Source organism: Syngnathoides biaculeatus, chromosome 5 (assembly GCF_019802595.1).
Source record: "Syngnathoides biaculeatus isolate LvHL_M chromosome 5, ASM1980259v1, whole genome shotgun sequence".
Lineage (NCBI taxonomy): Eukaryota > Metazoa > Chordata > Actinopteri > Syngnathiformes > Syngnathidae > Syngnathoides > Syngnathoides biaculeatus.
The window spans coordinates 30,620,485-30,642,595 of NC_084644.1; the positions used below are offsets into that span (position 1 = coordinate 30,620,485).

Consider the following 22,111-nt stretch of genomic DNA (forward strand, 5'->3'; position numbering starts at 1 on the left):
CCTTCAATGACAGATGTGGCACAGCGTCGCCCTCTTGTGTAAGTCTTGACATTGACAACAGTGTTTAGTTTTGGTTTGTTTTTTGTTGGGGATGTTGCAGTTTGGATTAGTGCTCTGTAAACAGTGGACGCACCTTGAAACTCAATTTGGGAGAATTTGGAAAGGATTTACCCCATGAATATATTAGGAATGGAAATAATTGGTTCCAGGGTCAAACTCGAGCTCACATCTCAAAACCTTTACTCACTTTCATCCAAACATCTCCCATCCTAATCTTACAGAGAGATGTCAAACCAAAAAAATTTAAAAATGTTAAACAAATTTTCACAAAAATGTTAAAAAAAATCATACATTATGATTTCTAGATTTTTCTTTTTAGATTATCTCTCTCACAGTGGACATGCACCTATGATGAAAATTTCAGACCCCTCAGAGATTTCTAAGTGGGAGAACTTGCAATATAGCAGGGTGTTCAAGTACAAGTTTTCTTCACTGTAGATAGATAGATAGATAGATAGATAGATAGATAGATAGATAGATAGATAGATAGATAGATAGATAGATAGATAGATAGATAGATAGATAGATAGATAGATAGATAGATAGATAGATAGATGTGCAGGAAGTCATACAAGGAAAGAGATTAGCGAAGATGAAGTGGGACAGTGAGAGGACTGAGGTGAGGCGAAAGGAATACATTGAGATGCGTTTATAAAACAGTGTTGAGGCCGGCCATGATGTACGGATTAGAGACGGTGGCGCTGAAGAGACAACAGGAAGCAGAACTGGAGGTAGCAGAAATGAAGATGCTGAGGTTCTCGCTTGGAGTAGGCCAGTCGGATAGGATTAGAAATGTCTTCATTAGAGGGACACCCAAAGTTTGGACGTTTCGGAGACAAGGTTCGAGAGAGCAGACTTAGATGGTTTGGACATGTGCAGAGGCGAGAGAGTGACTATATTGGTAGAAGGGTGCTGAGGATGGAGCTGCCAGGAAAAAGAGCGAGAGGAAGACCAAAGAAAATCTTGATGGTTGTGGTGAGGGAGGACACGAGGGCAGTGGGTGTTGGAGAGGCGGATGCACGAGATAGGCTTAGATGGAAAAAAAAAAAAATATATATATATATATACACATATACACCCACCGATTTTCTGAGCAACTTATCCTCACAAGGATCACAGGGGTGCTGGAGCCAATCCCAGATGTCATCGGGCAGGAAGCGGGGTATACCCTGCACTGGTTACCGGGCAATCGCAGGGCACATTTTAGAGTGTCCAATTTTGCCCGTTTTTGGGACGTGGGAGGAATGTCCGGAGAAATCCAACACAGGCATGGGAAGAACATGCAAACCCCACACAGGCAGGGCCAGCAGCACAACTGTTGAGCGTTGGCCTCACAGTTCTGAGGATTGGAGTTCAAATCCAAAAAACTGCTGTTTGTCTCCATGTGCCCTCTGATTGGCTGGGTGTTCCCTGCCTCCTGTCCGATGACATCTGGGATTGGCTCCAGCACTCTTGCCCTCGTGAGGATAAGCATCTTAGAAAATGGATGGATATATATATTTATTTTCTTTTTTAATGACATTTTTGCATCCCCAAAATATCCTAATCGCAGTTGCAAACTGCTTACATTAGGTCCAACTGGGACAGCGACCCACCACATCCTGAAATTGGCGCGGTGTTGATGAAAAAAAAAAGCTCTTCATCTACAGCTGTTGGCACAACAATATGTGATTTTAAAGGAGACATTAAAATGTATTTAAATTGGTAGAATTGTTCAACCGTGGAGGTTCCACTGTAATGTATTGCACGGTAATTGCAGTGAATTGCTTTCTGTAAAAAATACCATAAACTTCTTGACAAAATATCTGGAAATTACACTTGTTTGTGGAAACTAGATCATTCTAATGGCTCTTTAATATTTTATACACGGTGCATCTATCAAACAATATTCTATTCTAGCCTGCACTATTCGTCACATTTTAGCTTGTGTAACTTTGACGGTGTTAATGGAGGTAATAATTAAGCGTGCTGAGTCTAGAACTTCTTGATATCATGTCTTCTTTATTGCAGATAATCTCCAAGGTGCTCTGTCCATTGCAGCCCGAGCAGAGCGGACTGCAATTATACGATAGAAGAGGAGCAGAAAGAGTAATACACGATGGCTTTCAATATGTTTTGCCGGCTAACCGCCTCTGTGCTGCTGTCTTCAGGTAGAAGTGTCAATTGAAAATCCGGTTGTGATCCGTGGGTCCGGTAACTACTGATATTTCTGCAGGTCTTTGTCACGGTGCCGGGGTGATCCCGGTGGACTCACTCCGAGGGACACCCGGACAGAGCGTGACCTTCGCCACGTCACTGACGCCGACCTCGGAACCCTTTCTGGCCCTAACTTGGAGCTTTAACACGACCACCAGCGTGATAACCTCCACCGACGTGGACGTAGTGGGAGAAAACTACCAGGGCAGGATCACCCTGGATAAAACCACGGGCTCTCTGGTACTCGGAAACTTGACGCGCGAAGACAGCGGAGAATATGAGCTAATCATTATCCCGCATGCTGCGCAGCCGATTCAGGGACATGTTAAATTGGAGGTGCTAAGTGAGTAAATTGAGCTGACGTAGCTGGAATAGTTCAACATGGAGTATTTGACTAAATCTCCCAATATGAAAATCGACACGTTTTTACAATAATTTAATCTTATGGTCTCTACATGCTCTGAACTTCTGTTTTCGATTCTAATATTGTCTTGCCCATGGTAATGTTGAATCAAAAATTTTGCCTCAATTTCTTGAAAACATGATTAATTGCCACTCAATTAAATGCAAACAAATTGCTAACAATTGGCTAACCAGCAGATGAAGCTGCGTTCAAAAAAAAAAAAAGCTTGCAGTGTCTTGCAGTAGCCAACCACTTGGTGAACTCAATCATTATTACCAATACTATTTTTCATTTATTAAATCCATACGACAAACTTACCAGAACTTCTATTCATTGTCCAAATATAAAACTGGTTTTGGAATGAATAATGATGATGACAATAATTTAAAAGAGTGGATTTTGGTGATAATACACGGAAAATTTCAACAATCTCTCAAACTCTTGTCAACTTTGCAAGTACCACTACTTACACCTTCAGAACTGGAGTACAGTAGACTGGCCAGTGCAATTATTGTTTTTTCAGACGGACATGTTTTTTTTTAATTATGGTTATTTGATATTATGAATAAGAACAATGTGTGCTTTTAAAGGTAATTTACGCTTCCTTTTTTTTTTTGTCTTGCTGAAATTAGCCTGTTTTGAAGGGTGTTTCCGTCTCATCTAAGTGAGCTTACAAAAATGGGCCAATAGTGAGTACGGATTTCATCACTATGACAAGCAGAAAGTGGCTGCATTTTTAGCTCTGAGACCAGAAAAGTGCAAACAGCAAATTGCACGCAAGTCCCCGCAAAGACAGAGTAGATCAGGGGTGTCAAGCTCATTTTTGTCACGGGCTACATTGTTTGCTCACACCAAAATGCTTATAGGGTTAGGGTCTCAATGTTATCTTTTTATGACACATGACAGTTTGGAATTTTTGTACAGACTTTTTTTGTACAGATTACTTTCCTTCGCGGGCCACATACAGTAACATGGGGGCCGGATCTGGCCCGTGGCCCTTGAATTTGACACCTGTGGCGTAGCTGGTATTTTCACTTGTAGTGGGAGCACATAGACTTGTCAATGGGTGTATTTGGAGCATGCAGCAGACAGATTACCATACAATAATATCCACTACCACGAGCACGTTGACAACAATGATGCTTGTAACAAAAATTTTTAAAAATTCGCTCACCTGAGCTAACGTGATTTAGCATTGCTTATCTTTTGCCGTTGACATGAATGTATCTCAGACAGTGCAGTTGCTCGGAAATGTGCGAGAATTCGTCCATTTTAACTGCTAAGTAAGCGCGAATGTAAATGTTCCCAATGGTGACTTTTAAAATTCAAATTTCCACTATGTTCACTTTGAAGTATCCCACGTTTTTTTTTCACTCCTTTTTGTGCACAGGTGTGGTATACAATGCTGCTATGGCCTGCCCCACAGAAAATTTGATTGAAGGAATAAGCACCCTCAACTTGACCTGCGACGCTGACGGTGTTGTGACGAAGAGGGTGTGGATGAGAAAAGGCAAACCGCTGCGCCCCGGGGACAGATTTGCGTTTTATGACGGCGGCCGAGTGTTGTCCGTCAGTCCCGTACACAGGCAGGACACTGGAATGTTTCTCTGTAACGTCAGCAACGCCATCAGCTTTGACACTGCCAAATGCAAGCTGAAAGTGTTTTGTAAGTACTCCCCTCTACCTTAAAATACAGTCCATCCATACAGTCACCGAAAGCTACCCATATTTCCCAACATTTAATGAGCCAAGGTGCATGATGCAGTTGTTCAAGTTATTGTACTGTATATGGAGTTCTTTGTTTCAGGTAATGCCTTTTTGTGAATTTAAGAAGTGGCCAACACTCATGCATTTGACAATGGAAAATTCTTACAGTACACTACCATACAAATATGTCACAAAAGTATACAACGTTGATATAAAAGGTTTACACACCCTGGTTGAAATGCCTGATTTTGTAAAAAAAAAAAAAAAAAAACGAGACCAACATCAATCATTTCAATTTTTTTCCACCGTGAATGTGTCCTATGACCTGAACATCTCAGGTGAAAAAAAATATTTTTGAAAGAAGGATAGAGTTTCAAGTGTGCACACCCTCTAATAACTGTTGTTGTGACTGTCTTCAGAATGAGCTACCGTAATTTCCGGCCTACAGAGCAGACCTGGTTACAAGCCTTACCGAGTAAATTTGTAAAGGAAATACCATTTGGTACATACATACACCGCAGCTGTGTCAAAGCCGCAAGTGCCCACATTGAAACACAAGATATTTACAAAGACAGTACACAGAAAGAGTTTAAAGCTAGCGCTAACGCTAACAGGGATGGTTAAAATAAAACTTATCGGTAAATATCACTGAGACACGCTAGCGCAGCGCTAATAGGGCCGGTAAAAATCACTTCCTCGGCACATATAGTCCACCGGTCTCCATCTTACCTTTTCCGCTCGAGTGCCCCCTTGCGCCCATGAGAAAAAAATGCACAAATTATCCGCATCACCGCATAAGGGTTGAAAGCCTGTGAAAAAAGTCACGGCTTGTAGGCTGGAAATTACGGTAATCACATTCAAACCTATGTTAAATCTTGTCCTGACAATTAACCGCTTTCTCTCAGAAACCTAAAGGTTCTGTACCAACACTGACGGGTGTTCAGAACTGCTCATAATTCCCTCCTCCTTGAATAAGGTTCCAAATGAACAAAATAGCCCCAAAAAATGACGCTATCACCAGTTTTCTTCATTGTAAGTATGATTTTCATTTGGTGATGAACAGTGTAAAACTTCTGTCGAGCACACCTTTTAGAATTATGGCCAGAGGGTTCAACTTTGGTTTCACGGGACCGTGACAAAACCCCTCGTACTGTGTGGAAACTGTGTCATGGTCAAGGTTTGAGGTCACATTATTGGCAGAAAAAGTTTTAAAATGATTTGTCTCTGTCTCATATCACAAAGAATAACGTCTCTCCTTCCTATCTGCTCAGACGGGCCTGACGAACCGTTTATTGATCAAGATCCAGTTGGCGCAGAACTGGAGGACAGCGTCACGCTTCTCTGCTCGGCAGACTCGCTGCCGAAGGCCAAATTCACCTGGAAGTTCAAGCGCACTGTCATGTACGGTCCCGAGTACTACATTGAGGAGATGGGAAAGCGTCACTTAGGGGAGTACACTTGCACGGCCAACAACGAAATCACCGGGTCGAAGGTCTCGGTGGTCCACACGTTGCATGGTATTTGAATCCTCTTTATCGCTGCATGTTCACCTTTCGCTGAGAACTATGGCCGCTGTTGCTAAATTCTACTGGGATTAATTTCCTGAACCATGACAGTGCTTCCAGGACAGGGGGTCCTCGGTTTAGGACATAATTTGTTTGCGATGGCATAACCTACATTTATAAGCAAGTCGGAATGTGCACATCATCATCAATCTTTGCTAATGTATGAGTCAAGTCAAGATTACAGTCAATGTTTGTATGAAACCCCCCTTGACTAGGAATGTAAAACAAGCTAAAAAAAAAAAAAGTCCACCCAACATCTGTCCATTTTTATGTCAATCCATTTACATAGAAGAAAATAATTATTTGAACACCCTGCCATATTGCAAGTTCTCCCACTTAGAAATCATGGAGGGGTCTGAAATTTTCATTGTCGGTGCATGTCCACTGTGAGAGAGAGAATCTAAAAAGAAAAATCCAGAAATCACAATATATGATTTTTTTTAACGATTTATTTGTGTGATACAGCTGAAAATAAGTATTTGAACACCTGTCTATCAGCTAGAATTCTGACCCTAAAAGACCTGTTAGTCCACCTTTAAAAGTCCACCTCCACTCCATGTATTATCCTGAATCAGATGCACCTGTGTGAGGTCGTTAATACATAAAGACACCTGTCCACCCCATACAATCAGAAAGACTGAAACTTGTAAAACAGCCAAGACCAGAGAGCTGTTCAAAGACACCAGAGACAAAATTATACAATTCCACATGGCTGGAAAAGGCTACGGAGAAATTTCCAAGCAGCTTGATGAAAAAAGGTCCACTGTTGGAGCAATCATTAGAAAATGGAAGAAGCGAAACACGACGGTCAATCTCAATCAGAGTGGAGCCCCATGCAAGATATCACCTTGTGGGGTCTCAATGTTCCTTAGAAAGGTTAGAAATCAGCCCAGGACTACACGACAGGACTTCGTCAATGACCTGAAAAGAGCTGGAACCACCGTTTCCAAGGTGACTGTTGGTAATACACTAAGACGTCATAGTTTGAAATCATGCATGGCATGGAAGGTTCCCCTGCTTAAACCAGCACATGTCAAGGTCACATGTCTGACCATTTGCATGATACAGAGAAGTTATGGGAGAAAGGTTTTGGTCAGATGAGACCAAAATGGACCTTTTTGGTCATAATTCCATTAAACGTGTTTGGAGGGAGACGAATGATGAGTTCCATCTCAAGAACACCAACCCTACTGTGAAGCATTTGGGTGGTAGCATCATGCTTTGGGGTGTTTTTCTGCGCATGGGACAGGAGGACTCCACTGTATTAAGGAGAGGTTGACTGCAGCCATATTGTGAGATTTTGCGGAGCATTGAAGATGGATCCTGGCTGGGTCTTTCAACATGACAATGACCCGAAGCACACAGCTAGGAAAACCAAGGAGTGGCTCCGTAAGAAGCATATCAAGGTTCTGGGGTGGCCTCACCAGTCTCCAGACCTAAATCCAATATAAAATCTTTTTCAGTGACAGCCCAGAAACCTGTCTGATCTGGAGAACATATGTCTTGAGATCTGGGCCAAAATCCGTCCTGCAGTGTGTGCAAAGCTGGTGAACAACTACAGGAAACGTTTGACCTCTGTAATTGAAAACAAAGGCTCCTGTACCAAATATGAACACTGGTTTTCTCAGGTGTTCAAATACTCATTTGCACCGGTATCACACGAATAAATCGTTAAAAAAAAATCATACATTGTGATTTCTGGATTTTTCTTTTTTACGATCATCTCTCTCACAGTGGACATGCACCTCCGATGAAAATATCAGACCCCTCCATGATTTTTAAATGGGAAAACTTCCAATATAGCAGGGTGTTCAAATACTTATTTTCTTCACTGTATGTATGTACACTCCAAACAAAACAGACAAAACTTTGCCAGTTGATTTTTGAAGGATTCAAATGACTGCGCGCCCCGTCGCACGGCTTTATCCAGAATGGGCATTTTTCTGGGGTTTCGTAAACAGTCACTCGAAAGACTCCTCATTGAAGCATATTTCCTTTTGAAAAGAGTCAAACAAATACTGACAAACTTCTCCAATTTTGGGTGGCCAGTCTGCCTTCTTTCGGGGAATGGTTTGGCGAAAGGTGAATGGGAAATATGAATATGTGCAAATCGAAAGGAAGTAACTTGTTTCTCTTCCTATGCAGACTCTTGTGTTCCTTTGAGTGTGTCTGTGGTGCTTTGCACTGTCTTGACGTCAGTGGGACTCATGTTGATCTGAAAGACTCCATTGGGATGCCTTCATTGTCAATGTATCGTCATATAAGGCCTCCAATGTCACGCGCACATTAGTAAAAGTGGTGTTGGACAATGTAATAAAAATGATATCGGGAGTTGTGACATTCTTTCATCTTGTAATTTCACTTAATTTCAACAGAGGCTAATGCTAATATACGCCATTGTCTCTCTCTTATTCATCCCCTTTAAACGCATCAATCGCGAACTCATTTGACCTTTCTGGTGTCTTATAACGCTTCACTTTGTACTTTTATTGTCCATCTATCCAAACTGTTATGATGCAGCAATCCCGATTGTGATTGGTTTCTGATAACACCTTATCGTGATGGTCACATTCATAAACATTTATCTACACTCATATAGCGTATCAAGATTTGTTGTTGTTGGATGTATTAATCACAAAGCTGCAATACAGAGAAGGTTCTGTACGCCTCCACGTTTCCTGCGTGAATAATTAACCACATCGGGACATTAAATTATACATTAAATAGATGGCAACGGCATATTGATGATAATAATCAATAGAGTGTATCAAGTCATACATCATATACTGTAGATTCATCACATCCAGGGAGTTAAATTGTTTTTCATGTTTTCATTTTTTTCAAATAATAATTAAAAGAATCACAGCTCAACGACAGCCTCAAACTTCCAACCTCAATATTTTCAAAACAACCAAAAATAATCTTTGATATAGATATTAGCTATTGCCCTTTTGAAAAGTATTTTCCCGCGTTGAACAACTTAATGTTTCACTTATTGCACTATTGAAATAAACTATTGCACGTTATACACATTTATTGACGTGCATCTAAGTACTTCAAAATACAACAGACATAAAAAGGTAATCTCAGAAACAACTACTGCGCAGACCTACTTCACGATGTAAGTTAGCGAAGGTTAAAAGCCGGCACACGCCCCTCCCCTCCATCTGGCGTATTAACAACGCCGCGTCTCGGGAATTGCGAACAGTATCGATGCCCGACACCTGCAGATATGACAACATCTGTGGTGCTGCTGATTTTCCTGGGAGCCCTCACAGGTGAGCTCGGAATATTTCCATACATAAGAAGTCAAAACAAGAAGTTGGCTAACACGCCAATATTGTATGTACAGCAATAGGAAGCGCGACCAGTTTGCATTATGTCATGGCTTATGTGTTTTGCAAAAAACAGTTTAATTCTGTTCATCACTGTACTGTGTAACATTGCTATACTGTATTTATGTGACTCCAGATAGTGATTTTTTTTTGGGGGGGGGGGTTTATTCAGATACATTTGTTCTTAAATAGAAGGGTTGTGTATTGTTTGCTACGATTGATGTTTAATGTTTATCATTACAATTACATTACAATTCGCCCTGCGACTGACTGGCGACCAGTTCAGGGTGTAGTACTCCTTTCGCCCGAAGCTAGCTGGGATAGGCTCCAGCTTTCCCACAACCCTTGTGAGGATAAGCGGCTTGGATAATGACATGACATGACAGAATTCCTTCCCTATATAATTTTCAGTATAAATTTAAAATAACATTACAATGAAAATATTACAAATTCTCATACTGTTAAAAGTATTGGTGTTGTCCATGTACATTGTAAAAAAAATATTTGTGATGCCTTTAGATGAACTTTCAGCAGGTAATCATTTGGTTTTGAATAAAAAGTCAAAAGTAGATGAAATAATATATTGTAATAAACTAATATGGTAGTATTATCAAGCATTACTATTTTGTTCTATTTTTTCTTACATTATCTGTCAGGATTATTGGACTGTGCTTAAATTTGTGATATAAGTTTAAAAATGATTTCAATATTAAATGATGAATTAATTTTAATCTTGTTTGGTCATATCTTTAAATAGATTTTAACCATTGTATTTATTAGGATTTTATGTACTGGTTGTAATTGTAAAACTGTACTGGAGGGCACATGAAAATTAAGTGATAATGTCAACTGACAATTATGCAGTTATTATATGGTTGGCAGAAAAAGTCAATATACAATCATCCGAATGATGATAATTATTATTTTCATTTAAATTATAATGTTTCCCCCTTTTTACTTGTGATGGAAAATATGAATATTCTATGAAACAATCCCACACCTTCAACTCTTCAGGCTTAAGCCGCGGAGTTGGTGTGCTACCCGACACCCTGGTAGCAATTTCTGGAGAAACTGTGACGTTTGCCACAACGGTAACTCCACCAGCGACGCCGTTCCTGGTTATCACCTGGAGTGTTACAGATATTCACGGCACCATCACAAGCATAGTAACCTCCAGTAACGTGAATGGGACGCTGCCCGAGTATCGAGACAGGATCACCCTCTTCAGCGATACGGGATCTCTGGAGCTGAGGAACGTGACGATGAGAGACACTGGAGATTACAGAGTCACCATCATACCGGCGGGTGGATCTCAGCAGAGAGGGAACTGCAAACTGGACGTGCACGGTACCTTTCTGTCATTTTATTACCATTTAGATACAGTATACCATCCAAGTTAATGTTTAATTTTATTTCGTGAAAATAATGTGGATTTTGTTCCATGAACGAAAGCTGCTTACCTGCAAGGTGCAATCTAGTGTGAAACTCCTTCAAATCTGGAATATGAAAAAAGAATCCCAAATGTTAACATTATATTTTTGATATTATATTAAGCACATATTTTATTCTCAGTGTGCATATATTTAGCGGTTGACACATTAAGAATATTTTGGATTTGTACAACGAGTCCAGGGTGTACCCTGCCCCTCTCCCGCAATGTCAGCTGGGAAAGAAACAAATAATTTAGACAATGTGGTTGCGCAAGTATGCACATCCTGTTATGAATGCGGACGTGGCTTTGTGCAGAATTACTGAATCATATTCAAACCCTGAGGTTAAAATGCCACTGTCATGAAATGCATGATTTTTAGTATGTTATTAATGAAAAAAAGGCAGCCTGAATGGACCCATCCATTTTTTCACCACACAACATGATTTTGACGCATATGGCTTTTTGTCACTCCCGCCATGAAAATCCTCTCGAGGCATTTGTTTTCGAGGAGAAGCAGGAAGTGACGTTATTTGCAGACACGCACTCAAGCGGTCTCGTATATTTGTAATGGTTTTACCTGCGGGAAGGTAGCTATTGTTGCATTGCTGGATATTGTTTGAAGACTCGGGAGGATGGATTTACGTTTCATAAGTTTGCAAGAGACCCGATTCGTCGTGAAAAATGGATTGCACAGGTGCAAATGACGAGAGCTTCGTGGGTTCCAAATGACAGGTAGGTGTGTATACAGCTACTAAAAAAAAATAATAGTTTGAGGCGCACCACGTAACCGGTCTCTCATAACGTAACAAAAGATCTGTGTACATATGACAGGGATGCTAAATACGTCGATGTACCCGTCGGCGCCGAGCACAGCTTCGGATGAGGGCCATGACTTCGGCTGGGCTGGCTCATACATATTCTCTGGGAGTCTGTTGTTAGTTAGAAGTGATCCGCATATCATCTAAATATGGCTCGAAACGATAGGGTAATATTGCCCCGGTCACTTCACTCGATTGTGAGATGTTCTCTTCTTTGAAAAGAGCTTCCGTGTCCCATAGTAGGTGGCACAGCATGTTTTCATTGGCGAATGTCACGGTGCGACGTAATCAACAGAGGATGCAGGCAATATGGCTACCACTTGGATGTCGAATGAGACTTCTGCAACTTTGCACATGGATGACGCGTTCTCCAGTCATTTATTTTTTTCGTGTGGACATTGAAATGAATAATGTTATATGTATTTTTCATGACAATATCTATTTTAGAATGTTTATAGGAATGACACCTGACCTTTAAATGGGACATGGCAACATTTACAAGGCCTGTGATTAACCACAAATAAAAGACTGATTGGAGTCTAGTTCACAACCAATGGATTATAAAATAAATTGACAACTATTTCGCTACAGTAAATATTCTCAGATTCCTGCCGTGAAAGCAGCCTGATTCTTTGTCCTTGGTCAAAATGATACATTTGCAAAAATTAGTCTGTCAGCCAATCACAGTCTGTGATAGCCAATTGCGTCATCGTCTGTCAGCCAAAGTCAGCCGTCTGCCAAACACCGTCTGTCACCCACATTGGGCTCGATGCCCCTACTTACGCTTTTATTTATGTCTTAATCATTGTCAGATTCTTTGACCAGCCATCCATGCAAGATACTACAATGCCACCCCATGAATCAACTTTCCGCCTTGACCATAAGTTGTTTTGCCTGTATCTGTGACTGTTTATCTAGCCTTCAGCCTCTGAATTTGAGTTCTTCCCAAGCACTTTGGTTTGCCGGAGTGACGGTCTGAGCCCTCCCGGTGCTGAAAAGTCTCCTTGTGATTAGCGCACATACGCGTATATTTTGTAAACTTCCGGCCAGTCTGACGCATCCCCATCCATGCTTCAACATGTGCCATTCGACAACTTGTCGCCGAGTGTTCATGTTTGCTATGGACATCTCAGAAAGACGAACACAGCGAACGTACATATACGTGTATATCTTTTTATCAATTTTTATTTTAAGGTTAGCTTAGGGTTAGGATATAACGTATGTTGGCTACCACTATGTAGAAGAAGGGGAACTATGAGACAGGGGGATTTCCCAGTAAGTGTCTGCTACTGTATGTACCCGAAGTTCCCCTGTTAGTAACGCATGGACATTCATCACAAGGAGACTTTTCAGCACGGGGGAGCACTCAAACCGTCACAGCGATCCCTAAGGCTATTGGGGATTTTGCTACAAAAACAAAAACCAAAAAAAAAACAATGTTAGTTACACTGTTCTGCTCTCTTTGAATTGTGGATTAAGACAACAATGAAGTGTTAAGTATTCCTGACCTGCTATCCGTGGATTACGGAGCATTACGTGAATTTGGCCTAAAACAAATCCCCAATTTTTAAAGCCTCACCATCTCGACTGTGAAGTTGACTGTTCTATTTCCTGTCTTACAAATTACCTGTCACAACTGACAGTAAAGTCATTATTAGAATCCTTTCCGACTAATCCAGTGGTTCAGTGTGCGCCACTTGGGCCTGACACCATACAATCTGAATCGTGGAGTCAGCACAGAGCACCTATTGCATCACTGCTGGCCCACCACCTGGGTTTGATTGGGGTTCCTCTCTCCAGCCCGGGGCCGGCTGATGGCCTTAGTCTTATCTTGGGGATTGTTACCGCTCTTTTCCCCAAGCTCATGTCAGGCAACTACCACAAAACCATTACCATTTCACCTCCTGCAATCACATCGTATCCTTTTGATCCAAAACAAGCCACCCCTCAACTGGGCGGCTTAAAGTCAGTACTAGTCATTTCCCAACATTTCAGTGGTTTGGTTTGCAGCACTTGGGCCCACCACCACCACCCCCACCTTTAGTCAAACAAGCAAGAGTTTTGCCTCCAGTATTTTCTGACACATCACGGAACCCAACTGAATCATATCAATTCATATTTGTGCATTTCATATTTGAAGTAACAGTTTCTTAATTGACGGGAGTGAAATTTCAATTAAAAAAAATCTGATTCAGAGTTTCATCAAATACGTACAACAGAGGTAACCTTTATTAAAATGATCGTTAGTTGCAGCCTGATGTCAGATGTTGTAATAAGCTTTTTGTGTACACATGTGCAAACACAATTTCAGTTTATTTTTCTCTATCTCTTTTCTCACTTTTTGTGTAAACTGTTGTAGGTGAAAAAATTCTGTATTTTCTATTCATTCACAGAACTGATCTCAAACGTAGTCTTAATTCCGAGCGACACAGATCTGTTGGAGTTCAGCAGCCGTGTCACTATGTCCTGCTCCACCACCACCGGTTCCGGTCTCTCTTTCCTCTGGCTGAACGGTAGCGCCGAGATCACGGCCGGCGGCAGAGTTCAGATCACCGACGGAGGCTCTAAGCTCACCATAACCCGCGTAACCCGCTACGACCAGGGACCATACAGGTGTCGCGTCTTCAACGTGATCAGCAGTGGCACCAGCGACCCAGTCAATCTCTATATTAGCTGTGAGCTCTTTTAAATTATTCCCCGCACCCTGATTCCCAAATACAACACTCGTTTTTTGTTTTTTATTTTTCACAAGTTGCTCTCAAAGTATTTCAGACTTTTTGCATGTACACAAAATGCCCGATTCTCACAAATATTTTTCCCTCACCTCTTTAAATCTGTATTAGTGAGCACTTCCCCTTTGCCTAGATAATCCATTGACTTTATTGGTTTGGCATATCAAGGGGCTTGTGAGACAAAGATTATTTTACAAGTGTAATGACAAAATCCTGTCACTCTGAACATGTTTGGGATGGTCTGGATCGACGTGTACGACATTGTTTTCCAGTTTGTGCCAATATCCTGCAACCACTGAAGACGACCAAAGCAATATTCCAAAGGCCACAATCAATAACCTTAAATTAAGGATTTAATGATCCCTGGATCATCTTCCTCACTGTTGCACTTGTTTCTTTTCAACTCCCCAATATCTTAATCAAACAATCAATCAAGATGTCAGCCACGCTTGACTTTACTCCTATCTGCCTTTTTTTCATCCATGAAAGTTGAAAAGAGTAACTTGCCGACTTTAGCCGATTTAGGAGTAAAAAGTACAATACAAATGTAAGAAAATCAAACCACCACTGACAATTACGTTCTCTATTACCAGTTTGTCTTAACACCACCCATACTCCGCAGATGGCCCTGAAAACCTCCTTGTGACAACATCTCCAAAACTAGAATACTACGAAGTAGGATCCAACATCGAGCTGTCCTGCTCCGCTGGATCCAGACCTCCCGCAGTGTACCGATGGTTGTTCAAAGGAGACCCGTTGCCCGCTTCTGGGCCTGAGCTCAGACTGAGGAACGTTCAAGAAAGTCAAAGTGGGAACTACCGCTGTCAAGCCTACAACAACAAAACACTGACGGCTAAAACTCAGCGCACAACAATAACTATTCTGGGTATGCATACAAAACGTTTTTTTTTTAAGTATCCATAGAAAACAACTGTAAATAGTATAAGATCCACATACAAATATGGGGGTAAATCACACATGTGCTCGTCTTGTCCAAGTAAGGTCCAATGAAAATCGTCAGTTTTTGGCAGTTTTAAGTTAAATGTTGAAATGAATGAAGAAAAGCCAGAGCTATCAAATGAATTTCTCTAAAAATAAGTATCCAGAAGATGTAATCATTGCCATACAAATCACCACTATATGAATGACCCATATTGTGTCTCCACCATGAAACCACTCTAGTTGTTAATGGGTTCAAATCTTAATCTTCATGTTTCAGGACAGAATTTATGGTGGCAAAGGTCAATCAAATTATGTTTAGTCCCTAAAACGTTCAAGTCAAGACATACCATGTAGCACTAACACTGTCTACATTTGCTTTAGTTAGCTGGAGTAACTAAACGACCTCCAGTGAACCCCCATGATTTCTGTGGCTCAGCACCGAGCCCTGCCACGAATAGTGAAAATCCACAAGTAATTGACACCCTAAAAACTTTTTTACTCTCCTGTAACTGCTTATAGAAACCGCAAGATGCTGACAAAAGACTACTCTTATTTAAAATGAAGCTGATCAACTCACTTCAACAGTTCCTTGGCAACAAAATTCAAAGATGAAAAGATGAAAAGATGATACCCAAGCAATACTGTTATCACTTGGCCGAAGCAAAATTACAGCAAATTTGTGAATGGGGAGGTTCAGAATATTCACAGAGGACAAATCTCTACTATCGTCACTGTGGCTATCTAGAAAAGCTTTATTTTATAGTTCTTCAGAGGAAAAAAAAAACATCTTGGAATTATAATCTCTTTTGTTCCTGTTTTTTTCCACAGCATCAGTTTCCAAAGTGGAGGTCAAGACTAACACTACAGAAATGTTTGAACTCACCGGTCCTGTCAGTCTGTCCTGCTCCTCCACTGGGTCCTCGCCATCTTTCCGCTGGATAAACGGCACCTCGGAGGTTACAGAAAACGAGAGAGTTCAGATCACCAAGCGAGGCTCCGTGCTCACCGTCATCACCATGACCCGCTACGATCTGGGACCCTTTCGGTGTCACGTGTTCAACCTCATCAGCAACGGCACTAGCGATCCGGTGGTCTTCTCCGTTTACTGTGAGTCACAAACTTTGCTGTCATCATTGACGTTTTACAGATGTTTATGTGCCCGCTGTCCTCTTGCTCTTCCCTCAGTCGCTCAACCCTCGATCCTGTTTTGGCTCTCTATCTACCCTGTCCTTCTGTCTCTCCATCTCAACCCAACCATGATAGATGGTTGGATCCAAGATTTCTTCCTGAGAGGCAATTTTTCTCTTGCTTCCATCACCAAGTGCTTGCTCATGTGGGGTTCAGTTGATTTTCCTATAGAAAAAGATGTAATGTTTGAGGATTATGGTTGACCAACTAAAAGACCTACAGATTGGTGTTATTTATAAATAAAATTAACTTGACTACCGTATAGCAATACTAATCGGTGCTCATCTTTTTCCCCCGCAATAGATGGACCAGAGAATATTAACTTGACAAGATTTCCGTCTCAAGAACATTACGATGAAGGTTCAGACGTTGCCCTCACGTGTTTGGTGGTCTCGGGTCCTCCACCGCAGTTGCGGTGGTTCCAAAACGGAGACCTATTGTCGCACACTGGACCGGAACTGAGGCTGATGAACATGCAGTTGCATCAGAGTGGAAACTACAGCTGTCAGGCCTTCAATAACAAAACTCTGAGGAACCAAACGTCAGAGCCTGTCATTATAGCAGTGAAAAGATGTAAGTTAAATCAATTATGCCATTATTCATAAATGCATTTACTTTTGGGTAGTGAGTAGAGGTGAGCCACTACTGTGTGCTGGATAAGTGTCAGTCATGAAGACATCTTTCATTAGCCACAACTATACAAAAATGCCAATAGTAAATGTTTATAAAGTGTAACTATACCTCAAGTTATGATCCCAAAACTGTTGAAATAGTTACAACCCATCGTCGACATTATACTTACAACTAAATGGTTCCAGGTGACTTGACTTTGAAAAAAACTGCATGGGAAGTGTAGCTGTGACTTCCACTAAAAACCCAGCTAAACTTAGGTCTTTCCAAATTTAGAAACATCTTTGTCTCTCAGTTGAGATTTATCACTTCAACAATACTTCGTTGAGGCCAATGACTACTTTCCTATTAGCCAGGGCTTTGGTGCCCTCAGGTGGCATTTTAGGACAATACAGAAAGAGAGCAAAATATGACTAAGTGAATTTTTCAGTGTTTATCTGAGAACATCTAATGTATTATTGCAGTCAATTTATTGGCATTGTTTTTTATTATGTTTGATGTTTTATACAACATGATGGGGTTGTTTAAAACAACAAATACTATAGTATATTTTTTTGGAAGGGTTGGAACAGATTAACCACATTTCATTTAATTTCAACGGGGAAAACTGATTGATTTAGGAGTTTGTAAGTGTAGGTACAACTGAAATGAGAAAAAGTTACTAGTTCCCAAAGTAATGGCATGGATTTTCTTTCTCATCCTTTTTTTTTTTTTTTTTAAACCTATAGCAGAAATCTCCAATGTGGTGATTATACCCACCAGCACGGACGTGATAGAGCTCACCACATCGGTCAGTCTCTCCTGCTCCTCTGCTGGATCGTTCCCCACATTTGTTTGGCATAACGGCAGCTCCCAGTTGGCAGCCGGCGACCGAGTCGAGATCGACACCAAAGGCGCTGTCGTCACCATCCTTAACGTGACGCGCTACGACGAGGGGCCCTTCACGTGTCATGTCTTCAATAACTTCAGCAATGCATCCAGCACCCCACTGAAACTCTCCATCAGCTGTGAGTCAATGAAACGTTTTGACACAGTGATTGGCAGGTTTTATGTTTTTGTATTTTTTTCCCCCCCACAGATGGACCAGAAAGCATTGATTTACAGCTATTTCCATCACGGGAGTACTTTGAGAGAGGATCCAACATCAGTTTGTCTTGCTCAGCTGCATCCAGACCCCCTGCCCTGTTTCAATGGTCCCTCAATGGAGACACGCTATCCTATACTGGACCGGAGCTCAAACTGGTGAACGTTCAGGAGAATCAAAGTGGAAACTACAGCTGCCGGGCTTTTAACGGCAAAACCGGGAAATCTCAAACAACAAAGCCATCAGCCATGTTTATACAGAGTAAGTCGGGATGTCTGCCGATACAGGGTACCCAACGAGGCTAAACCTAGACAAATTAAGTATCGTTTTGTCGTTACAGGGTGCACACCTCCCCTTTTAAAAAAAAAAGAACATGTAGCCTTGGTGCACTTCTATGAATTTTCAAGCACCCAATCAAATTTGGCTCCTCCCAAAGTTGCAACAAGCGCAGAACTGGATTTGCGCTTTTCACAAAAATAAAGCCCCGAGAGTTCCCGGAGGCATGTCACGGTTCTGCCTTAAAACACAGAATCCTTACATAGAATCGTGTTCTAGAGTATCATGATTTTTTGTTTTGATGGTATCGTGAATGAGAGGGGCAGAGAAGGAAGAGTGAAGCTCCAGGGAGACCAGATAGCGAGGGTAGATGACTTCAAATACTTGGGGTCAACAATACAGAGCAATGGTGAGTGTGGTCAGGAAGTGTGGAAACAGGTCTAAGCGGGATGGAACAGTTGGCGGAATGTGTCTGGTGTTCGATGTGACAGACGAGTCTCTGCTAGGATGAAGGGCAAAGTTTACAAAACAGTGGTGAGGCCGGCCATCATGTACGGATTAGAGACGGTGGCACTGAAGAAGCAACAGGAAGCAGAACTGGAGGTGGCAGAAAGTTCTCGCTTGGTGTGAACAGGTCGGATAGGATTAGAAATGAGCTCATTAGAGGGACAGCCAAAGTTGGATGTTTTGGAGACAATGTTAGAGAGGGCAGACGACGATGGTTTGGACATGTTCAGAGGTGAGAGAGTGAATATGTTGGGAGATGGGTGCTGAGGATGGGGCTGCCAGGCAAAAGAGCGAGAGGAAGACCAAAGAAAAGGTTAATGAATGTTGTGAGGGAGTACATGAGAACAGTGGGTGATAAAGAGGAGGATGCATGACACAGGCTTAGATGGAAAAAGATGACACGCTGTGGCGACCCCTAACAGGATAAGACAAAGAAAAAGAATAAGAATAATGTATCGTTACAGGCTTAGTGATACAGTATATACAAACATATATAAACATTAAGGCTATGCAAAGTATGTAGACTTTATGACAAAATATTGTTGCTAATTACTGGTTAACTTCAGTGAAGATGGTTGTTGTTATCATCCACAGCACCAGTTTCCAACGTGACTCTTACCTCAAACGTCACTGTCATGTTTGAGTTCAGCTCCACCACTATGTCCTGCTACGCTGCCGGATCCGACCTCTCCTTGGTGTGGTTGAACGGCAGCTCGGAGGTCACAGCCAATCACAGAGTTCACCTCACTGACGGCGGCGCCACGCTCACGGTAGTCAACGTGACCCGCTACGACCAGGGACCGTTCTGGTGCAACGTGTCCAACGGTGTCAGTAATGGATTCAGTCAGCCGTTGCATCTTTTCATTCAGTGTGAGTTTTAGGCAGACAGTTATGTCGTAACATCTGCTTGTGTTTAATTGTGTTCTTCAGTTGCTTACACAAAGTGAGTACCTGTAAACAATGGGGGGCATTTTCGTTCATCGACGCAGCACTTTATACACCACACCATGCTCAGTCTTGAGAACTTAACCGAGTAATCAAGTAAATGCTGCTAATTACAAGCAATTACAAGCAAACCTTTTTATCGAATCTTAATCTGTTCATCCAACAAAAGTTTGTACTTACCTCTTGGCTGGGGTGTCGCATCCATGGGAGATGGGACCTTGATTGAGCCAAGAGACATATATTTGCTAAAAATCTCAAGAAACACCACCAAACAGAAATGAGTGTAGTCCAGCCATCACTTGAAAGTGACTCTGAATCTTCACCCACCCATGCCGAAGTCCCCTTTTTAACTTACCACAGGGACCTGTTGTATTTTTCCATTGACAAAAATACTTTATGCTTCTTCTCTTTCTATTTTAATGATAATTTCTTCATGGACAGATGGACCGGACAGCCTGTCCATTGAAGGCCCGGACTCAGTTTACGCTGGACGACACGCGATGCTTCTCTGTTCCGCCTCGTCGCTACCGACGGCGAGCTTCATCTGGCTTTTTAACGGAAATCCCACCGGTGTGCAAACAGCCGCGTACGTCATCTCTTCAAGTCAGAGCTTGGATGCTGGGAAGTACGTTTGCACGGCCCAAAATGCTGTCACTGGACAGAGTGTGACAGGAAGCCACGACTTAGCTGTTTTGGGTATGTGATACACTACACCAAAGTTAATACTGCAACAGATTTTTTTATCCTGATTGGAATGAAAATTGGCATACTGATTCCAAAATTGCAGTCATTTTTTTCCTAGCACATACAATCCAGTTTACCCTCCTGATAAGCAAAATTCCACTGATTAGCTATAGTAAAACTTGCCAGCTGATTACGATTGGACTCATCTACAACTATTTGGCAACTTGTTTGTGCAGTCACTAGTGAGACCGTGCGCTGAGAGGTGTGTGCAGTAGTTCAGTACTATTGTTATCTGCAAAGAGGAAGCTGGCAAAATGGGAAAATCTGAGCTCAGTTTTGTATTGCGCACCTAAACTTTAGTTAAAAACAGCTGTCAGAAACTAACGCAACAAAAGTTGTTATAGTTTACAGCTAAAGAAAGACCAATGATTCGCCATCTCAAGCAATGTGACTGTTGAAAAAAAAAATATGAAGATAGAAACGCTTGGTCTGTTTTTGATAAATCTTCATATTTCACTCTTTTAATTGGCCCCACCTTGCTCGTTCTAATTCAGTGATGGCATGGAACTACTACGAGTCCTAAATGGTCAAAAGAGTCACTAAATGTTCCAAATGTTTTCAAATCAGGTACAGTTCATTAGTTTAGTAATTTTCAATCATATTTAACATTTAAGTACAATGTATTTACATTTGCTGGTGGTACTGGAAACTCGATTATTTACTTGGTTGGTACTGTTCAGATGAATTCAGATAGAGCTGTTTGTTTTGTTGGTTTACAGAGGAAAATCATCCTTTTGAGAAACGTGATTGCGAATAACAAACATTCCTATTTTTTCCAGCAATCCCTAACTGCGATTACTCGAAGGCCATCGGAATCGCTGCCGGCATCACAGCCGGCTGTTTTATTCTCATCGCCATAGTGATTGGATTGATTGTGTGGGGTCTCAGAAGAAGGAAAAGGTGAATCTTCTCATATTCAAGGAGAGATCTTAGATACAGGCAAAAATGTGGGCCGTGGCCTTGTTTATTGCTATGTTGAAGTTATTTTAATATCATTTTAATCTTATTTTAACTTCCAGACACAGCAGCGGATATCCAACACTCAAAAGAGGTTAGTATTTATCTTATTTTGAAAAACAAAAATGACACACCGTCTCTTAAGACAACCTGTCTCCTTTCATAGAGCGAAAGAGTGTGAGGGTGAAGCACTCGGAAATGTACAAGATCTCAAGTAGAACTCAGAGTGACCATTAGCCTGCTTCGTTCCCAGTGAGTGTGAGAAGTTTGTCGCCATCTGATTGCAAGTATTTGTCTACATTTATGACAATTTTTTGTTTTCTGCAATCATCATTCTAGGAAGAGGAATGATGAAGCACAACTAAGAAGTCCTCCACATCAAAACAAAACTTCTGTCTTTTTATTTATTAATACACAGCATTTCAATGTTTTTTTTTTGACTGTGTTTTTACTGTTTTGTCACAGTTCTGAGGTGCTGGGCTCTATTTCCATCGACGGCGTAGCTGCTGTCAAGCAGACAAACTAGCTAGCGTATCTTGATTTTTGCCCAAGATCGCTGCAGGTTTTTAGCAATTTGGCAGACGGATCTG

General features: G+C 41.4%; 2 protein-coding genes across 2 annotated transcripts; both read left to right on the plus strand.

The window, feature by feature from the left end:
* Position 1: 1 nt before the first annotated feature.
* On the plus strand, positions 2-8,210 carry LOC133501412 (carcinoembryonic antigen-related cell adhesion molecule 20-like). The gene is made up of 6 exons (XM_061821169.1): positions 2-38; positions 2,101-2,210; positions 2,276-2,599; positions 4,050-4,325; positions 5,638-5,883; positions 8,077-8,210. Exons 2-6 carry the CDS (start codon positions 2,159-2,161, stop codon positions 8,148-8,150), a joined length of 972 nt encoding a protein of 323 aa, XP_061677153.1. The 5' UTR covers positions 2-38; positions 2,101-2,158; the 3' UTR covers positions 8,151-8,210.
* Positions 8,211-9,163: 953 nt separating this feature from the next.
* On the plus strand, positions 9,164-21,901 carry LOC133500396 (carcinoembryonic antigen-related cell adhesion molecule 5-like). Its single transcript, XM_061819008.1, has 14 exons — positions 9,164-9,209; positions 10,281-10,613; positions 13,910-14,191; positions 14,871-15,134; positions 16,019-16,297; positions 16,682-16,951; positions 17,737-18,015; positions 18,087-18,353; positions 19,470-19,745; positions 20,262-20,516; positions 21,344-21,464; positions 21,584-21,615; positions 21,688-21,773; positions 21,861-21,901. The coding sequence occupies exons 1-13, from the start codon at positions 9,164-9,166 to the stop codon at positions 21,756-21,758; spliced, it is 2,775 nt and encodes a 924-aa protein (XP_061674992.1). The 3' UTR covers positions 21,759-21,773; positions 21,861-21,901.
* Positions 21,902-22,111: the final 210 nt, after the last annotated feature.